General features: G+C 39.5%; 1 protein-coding gene across 1 annotated transcript; it reads left to right on the forward strand.

Annotated features, from left to right (window-relative positions):
• Positions 1–2,389: 2,389 nt before the first annotated feature.
• LOC129315626 ((+)-pulegone reductase-like) lies at positions 2,390–2,755 on the forward strand. Its single transcript, XM_054959497.1, has one exon. It carries the CDS (start codon positions 2,390–2,392, stop codon positions 2,753–2,755), a length of 366 nt encoding a protein of 121 aa, XP_054815472.1.
• Positions 2,756–8,156: the final 5,401 nt, after the last annotated feature.

Raw genomic sequence — 8,156 nt, forward strand, 5'->3', positions numbered from 1 at the left:
ATCCACCAAATCATCCACCAAAAACACAGATAAAAAAGTTGGTGCTGTGTCAGCCACCCATTAGGCCACAACTTCTTTGCACAAGAGGCTGCAATTAAATCAGCAGCTCTATTCCCAAGTCGTGAGACCAGAGAAGAAGGAGCAAAAGGCTTAGATCCAGCAAGCACAAGCATTTCAGATAGCAAAGCTCCATGAATCCACACGCAACCTGCACAAGAACCAGAAGCTAAAATATTAAAGAGCACTTCACAATCAGTCCCTATACAGACGCTGCTCCCAAATCTGTCACAGATTAACAAGGCTTCTCTTACAGCCAAGCACTCAGTCATGAAGGCAGAGGATGCATCAACAGCTTTCCCAAAACATCCAAGAAAAATCACCAGATGAGTCTCGGCATATCAGACCCACACCAGCATTCCCATTCTTCCTAAAAGAACCATCCACATTTATTTTTATACTGCCAACCCCCGGAGCTATCCATTTAATCTTTCTTTCACACTTCCCCTTAACCTTCTTTCGAACTCCCATCATCAAACTCGTAGCACCCCACCATTCCCCAACCAATCTGTGCGCCATAAAAATAACTTTCTCAGGTTTTACCATATCAGCATTGAAGACAAAGTCACACCTCATTTTCCAAATCTCCTAACACATCACAGCAACAAGGGATTTAGAAAAGTCAGGTATGTCAGAATTATTAAGCAACAATTCCTCACACCATCTTCCAATATTACTAAGCTTTCTAACATCAATAACAAGAGACAACGAGCATCCAAACCAACACCTCCTAGCCCAACCACACCCCAAAAATAAATGCTCACTATTCTCCTCCTCTAATCCACATATAAGACACAGAGGATCTCTTGCACACTTTTTACGAAACAAAGCATACCTAGTAGCTAGTGCGTTATTCAATAACCTGCACATAAAATGCTTTATCTTCGGTGGAACATTCATATCCCAGACTACCTTCCACAGTACATTAGGCACCTGATAAGAGCAACCAGGCCTGTCTGTCCCAATTCTTTTTTCATCCATACGGGCAATATAATAACCTGACTTGACCACATATACTCCATCCCTTGTATGCTTCCAACCCAGCTTGTCCTCCAACACCACCTTAGGAATAAGCATATTCCTAATTAGAGCACAACTATCCTCATCCACCAAATTTCTAATAGAATCAAGATTCCAAATCCCATTACAAATCTAAGTCTGAGACTTTCAGCTTCTTTAAATCATCATTAACCTCAGTATCAGGAACCAATTTTCCTTCCAGCCCCGATACCCAAAAGTCATTCCAGACATTGATACGCTCCCCGTTTCCAACCCTCCATTTCAAGGCTTTAAGAAGCAAATCACGCCCTTAACAATACTTGACCACCCCTCTAAACACTCTATTTTATTCAGATATTTTTTTTAAAAAATAATAATAAAATTAACAAAAAAAATCAAATTTTAAGATAAGAAAATCTTTAATTAATAGGATTCAATTTTATAGTCTTTTAGTTAGGATTTTATTTCTTTTAATTCATTAAAATAATTAAAAAAATATAAAAATATAAAAATAAAATTTAATTTCTTTTAGGATTATATTTTTAAAAAATATATAATAATAATAATAAAAAAAGATAAATAAACTAGTCTTCAAAATCAATTTTAAAAAAATAAAAAAAATTACTTAAATCTTAAAAAATCTCTCTCAAATTATCTCAACAATTTAAAGATTAGGAGAATCTATTTTTGAGGATTCAACTATTTTAAATTTTTCTCTTTAAATCTTATTATTTTTTATTTAATATATATATATATATATTTAAAATTAAATTTTTCTTTTTCTCTCTTAATCTAATTAATTAAAAAACATTAAAAAAATAAAATAATGAACGGCTGGATGAAACTCTGATGGTGATGGGGGCGCAGAGAAAAAAGGGGCCAAAGGTGAAAGTGCACACTCGGACACAAAGAAGATACAAAAGCAGAGACTACCAGCCAAAAATGCAGAGCAAGAGAGAGCAGACGCAAACACTGGCCACATGTAGATGAAAACTCAAAGAAAAGAAGAAGGAGACGTGCACGGCAAGAGGAAGATGCAGCTTCAGCGATAAAACAGAGCGCTCATGCAAAGATCAAAGAAGGAGGAAAACCAGGTATTTTGCTTCTACTTTAAGGACCGAAAGCCTAGAACTCGGAGGACTAGAGGGAGTCGAATCTAGGAATCGAGAGAACTGGAGAAAGAGACTGGAGCGAGAGTGGGAGAGAGATCCAAAAAGGGTGAAACGTAGAGTCTGAGAAGGGGATCGAGGATGAGAGGGAACTGAGAAGGGGCTTTGAGCAAGAGAGATTTGGAAGAGAGACCAAAAGGGAACTAAGAAGAGAAAAAGGTGATATGGGTTTGAGAGACTTTAGGTACGACGACGGATTCAACTACCACAAGGAAACAGATTACAATGCTTTTTTAAGTAGGCATTTCCCAAACGGTATAGATTTGTACTTGGACAATGTTGAAGGGAAGATGCTTGAAGCTGTACTAAACCACGTGAACAAGTACGCACACATTCCTCTCTCCGAAATGGTATCTCAATACAATAAGGTGTGGACAGAAAGAGAAGGGGTGAGGAATCTATTGAACATGGTGGATAAGGAAGTGAGGATGGAAGGTTTCATGGTTCTATCTCATTTGCATCGTTTCGGAGAGTTTACTACAGCAATGGAAGGATACATGAAACAAGGCAAAGGTGAAGTCCAAGAATAAAATTAACTTCAGGATCGAGAGCTTCTTAGAGAGCATCGCCTCCGTATTCTCAAGCTCTAATCATGGCAAACGGGTTATTCAGAATCATTGACGGATGAATGGAGAAAAAGTAAGGATTCGATTTCAATGTTTTGTTTTGAGGTGGAGTCATGAGAATTAAAATTATGTTGTTAATGAAATGAGGCCCAACGCAAATTGGTTCTAAATGGCTTTGAACATAAGGCGTGCATTAGAGTATTTTATTTTATAGTTATTATATATTAGCTTGGTCTTCATGTTATTCATACCACTTCATCAATCTAGAATTGCTTCCAAAAAGTAAGCCATTTTCGTATAGGCATGAAATTTCAAATTTACATGTTATGCACATTTGGTAAAGCTTAATGTGGTCATATTAATATCAGAATTTGTATTTACTCTTCACACCACTCTTTTAAAGTTCACCTTGTGAGATTTTAAAAATCTCCATAAGCATTTTGAATGATCTCATATCGTATAAATCAATAAGGTTTCGTAAGTATAGGGATCAAACTTGTATATATTAATAGGGTTCCAATGGCCCATTATTTAAATTAATTCTTTTTCTTTTTAAATTTTAAAAATCAATAAAATATTTAACAGTATTGTATGAGATTTAAGGAATCTCCGCAAATGCCCAGATTAATTGCCTTATTGTGGGAGATAATAAATCTTCACAGATATCGCGCATCTTAATTTATGTAATAAATAAACAAATTTTGTAAATAAAATTATAAATTTTTTTATAAAAGTAATTAATTAAATTAAGGTAATAAATCTTTTGGTCATATGAGATTTTTGAATATCTATAAACCTCTAGAATAATTATCTTATCGTGTAAGTCAATAAGACTTCGTAGATATAGCAATTAAGATTTCTATGTTTAAAAATATAAATCGTATAATTACGCATTAAAACAGACCTGTAATTGCCTTAAACTTCCTTGGCCTGAATGGCCATAGTCCTTCTAAGAAGTTGGCCGCGGAGGGTTGCCTCCGCATAGCTAGTTAGCAGGCTGAGGTCTCGTTTGTTAACAGAATTAACCAGACAAATCGCTCCACCCACTAAGAACGACTATGCACCACCACTCATAGAATCAAGAAAAAGCTCTCAGTCTGTTAATCCTTATTATGTCTGGACCTGGTAAGTTTTCCCATGTTGAGTCAAATTAAGCCGTAGGCTCTACTCCTAGTGGTGCCTTTCTATCAATTCCTTTAAGTTTCAGCCTTGCAACCATACTCCCCCTGGAACCCAAAAACTTTGATTTCTCATAAGGTGCCAGTAGAGTCTTAAAGGCAACATCCGCTAACCCTTGGTTGGCATCGTTTATGGTTAAGACTAAGATGGTATCTAATCATCTTCAAACCCCCAACTTTCATTCTTGATTAATGAAAATATCCTTGGCAAATGCTTTCGCAGTTGTTCATCTTTCATAAATTCAAGAATTTCACCTCTGACTATAAAATATGAATACCCCTAACTGTCCTTGTTAATCATTACTCCAATCCTGAAGGCCAACACAATAGGATCAGAATCCTATAATGTTATCCAATGCAAATGTATCCAAAGCGTAGTGTCACGGGGCTAGTCTTTCGACCCATGCGGCACTTAGACAATCTTCGCTGGAAGTTGCTAAGTAAGCCTAACTTGTATGAAAGGAGGATGTTTGGCTAAGTTGAGGAAAGGGAAAGCTTGAGGGCAAAGGATACTTGGAAGAGAGCTTGGAAAATGTGAGAGTAGTATTGCTTTGAGAACTCAAGGGTTGTGTGTTACAAATGAGGAGGGGGTGAGGTATTTATAGGCCTCCCCCTTGGATCTAGATATTTCCTACCTCCTTAATGGATGGTGGAGATTGAATTGATCCTACGGTTACAAATGATTCTCTAGAATCCTCTCCTAGATATTTACAATAAATATCTAGATATTTACATGGAAAGATTTAGTAGCAAATATTAAAATATTGAGGCTAGAGTTGTGTAGACTTCTCTAGAATGTTCTTGCACTCTCTAACACTCTTAAGCTTGTCCGGGAGCTTCTGGAGGGTTCTGGAACATTTCGAAGCTCCTTAATCTCATGAAAAATGATGAATCGTGACATTCTCCACCACTTAATTTCACGGTGCCCTCGTCACGCCTTCCTCCTTATAATGTTAGATTTGGTTGGTGAACTGCCACTGGAGGTCTTCACATTCCCAACTAGCTTCAGAGTCTAGTTGACCCTTCCACTTGATTAAGTACTCGGTGTAGTTGGGAACACCTCTCTTTCTAATCACCCTATCAGCAAGGATTTCTTCTATCTCCTTATCGTACTCGGTGACGATTGCTGTCGGTGCTCTCTTCGAGATACCTTGAGATGGATCTTCTTCATCTCTGCAGTATTTCTTCAAGAGACTAACATGGACGACAGGATGAATCTTAAGCTTGGGAGGGAGTTATACATGGTACGCAACCTTTCCCACACGTTTGACGATAGGGAAAGGGCCTTCATATCTCCTGACCAAGCCTTTGTGGATCTTGCATAGTGACTTGAATTGATTCGACAATAACTTGACCATGACCAAGTCACCAACTTGAAACTCAATGGGGCGGCACTTTTTATCTGCCCACTTCTTCATTTTACGGGAGGCTTTATCTAGGCATGCACGAATAATGTCAGCTTTCCCTTGCCATTCTTTAGTAAACTTATACACAGCTGGATTGTCTCCCTTATATGGCATGGCAAGGGCATTGGGGTTTAGAGGTTGTTGCCCGGTAACTATCTCAAAAGGGCTCTTACCTGTCAACTTGCTTCGCTGCAAGTTGTAAGAGAATTGGGCCACATCAAGCAACTTGGCCCAATCTCATTGATGAGTGCTCACATAGTGCTGAAGGTAGAGCTCTAACAAAACGTTGATCCGCTCTGTTTGTCTATCGCTCTGAGGATGAAAGCTTGTTGAGAAGTTCAAGTCTGTCCCCAAGATCTTAAAAAGTTCTCTCCAGAATTTCCCGATGAATTGGGGATCTCAATCACTAACGAGGCTGTGAGGGATCCCCCATAGCTTCACGACATGCTTGAAAAACAAGCATACCGCTTCATTAACTTTGCAATTTGCTGCGGTTGGTATAAAGGTGGCATATTTGCTGAATCTATCAACTACTACCATGATGCTCCCACATCCTTCAGACTTAGGGAGAGCAACTATGAAATCCATTGAAACACTCTCCCATGGTCTCTTAGCCACCAGTAGAGGTTCGAGCAGACCAATAGGATGTTGTTGTTCAACTTTGTTGTGCTGGCATACTAAGTAAGTCCTCACATATGCTTTAACATCGTCTTGCATATGTGGCCAGTAAATGTCATTTTGTACAAGAGTAAGTGTTCTAGTCATACCTGAATGTTCAGTCCACATTGAATCATGGCACTCTTTTAGGACATCCCTTCAAAGGTTACCCCATTTCGGCACATATACTCGGTTCCTAGAGTATTCCATCATTCACCTAGAATCTTCGAGTCTTGCCTTTTGCTGCAAGCTTTACTAAGTCACTTGTAGTTGAGTCTTGAGACATACCTTCCTTGATTCGTTCAAGGAAGTCATTTTGGGGCATGCTTGCTGAGAGAGTGGCTAACTCGGCTTTTCTGCTTAATGCATCCGCCACCACGTTTGCTTTGCTTGGCTTATACTCTAATCGATAATCAAACTCAGCAAGAAAGTCTTGCTAACGAGCTTGTTTTGGATTGAGCTTTTTCTGTGTTTAGAAGTAGCTCGTAGCGATGTTGTCTATGATTATAGTGAACTTACTCCCAAGTAAGTAGTGGCGCCAGGTTCGGAGACAATGGATGATGGTAGTCATCTCTTTTTCTTGTATCGTGTAGCGCCTCTCTGTGTCATTTAGCTTGTAGCTCTTGTACGCAATAGGGTGCCTTTCTTGCATTAACACACCCCTATTGCAAAGTCTGAGGCATTGGTGTGTACCTCAAATGGCTTGGAATAGTCAGGCAAGGACATGATAGGCTCTTGCACGACCATCTGCTTCAGCTTTTCAAAACCATCTTGGAAATCTTGTGACCATTGCCAAGACTTATTCTTCTTGAGCAAATCTGTTAATGGAGCAGTGATGGTTAAATACCCCTTGATGAACTGGCGATAGTAGTTTACCAGACTAAGGAATGATCTTAACTCTAGGACCTTGGTAGGAGGTTTCCATTCTTGAATGGTTTAAACCTTAGTTGGGTCCATCATGAGCTTCCCATCCTTGATCTTATGCCCCAAGAAGTCCACCTCTTGTTTGGTAAAAGAACATTTTTCTAGCTTAATGTAAAGTTTGTGATCAGAGAGTACCTGGAAGACTTTCTTCAAGTGTTGAGCATGCTCTTTAAGAGTCTTGCTGTACACCATGATGTCATCCAAGTATACCACCACGAACTAGTCTAAGTAAGGGTGGAACAACTTGTTTATGAGCGTGCAGAATGTTGCTGGGGCATTCGTTAGTCCAAAGGGCATGACCAGGAATTTGAATGCTCCATATCCTATCACGCAGGTTGTCTTCGGCTTGTCACTTGAGGTGATACGTATTTGATAGTACCCTGATCGAAGATCAAGCTTAGAGAAGCACCTGGCCTTTCTAAGCTGATCAAACAAGTCAGCGATCAAAGGTATTGAGTACTTGTTCTTGATTGTGATCTTGTTCAAGGCCCTGTAGTCGATACACATTCGTAGCAAACCATCCTTCTTCTTTTGGAAGAGGACTGGAGCACCATATGGCGCCTTGGATGGTTGGATGTACCCAGAATCAAGGAGATCTTAGAGTTGTCTCCTTAATTCAACAAGTTCTGGAGGTGACATATGGCAAGGTGCCAAGGCAGGTGGTTTGGCACCAGGCTCCAACTCGATTTGATGATCTACCTCTCTTCTAGGAGGTAGTTTCTTAAGCAACTCATCTGGCATGATGTGCTTGTACTCCCATAGAACCTCTTAGATGCAAGTGGGCAAGGTTTCTCGTAGATTGGTTGTGCCATCTTCTTCCTCAACTAATGAACGTACGGTGGCAACATATCCTTCTGTGTTCTTGAGACCCCTCTTGAATTGCAAGGCGGAAATCATAGGTTTAGATTTCTCCAAGCGCTTCAAGGGGATCACTCAAATCATGTTGGAATTGATGACCACCATAGACTTGGCTTCGGGAATAGGGAAGGCATGTGCTTTACAAAAGAAAGCAAGTCCCAACATAACTTTGAAATCATCTATAGGGACAATAGTAAAGTCCAGCGTACTTGCCAGTCCCTAATCTTCACTTTCACATCCTTGGCGATCCCAAGGACTTGTTTTGCTGGGGAGTTCACAGCCTTGATGTTTCCTTCTCCCTTGTTGAGTTCAATGCCCAATCTCTTAGCTTCCTTAACCTCC

Source organism: Prosopis cineraria, unplaced genomic scaffold (genome assembly GCF_029017545.1).
Source record: "Prosopis cineraria cultivar Desert tree isolate PC_DT_omini unplaced genomic scaffold, ASM2901754v1 PC7, whole genome shotgun sequence".
Taxonomy (NCBI): domain Eukaryota; kingdom Viridiplantae; phylum Streptophyta; class Magnoliopsida; order Fabales; family Fabaceae; genus Prosopis; species Prosopis cineraria.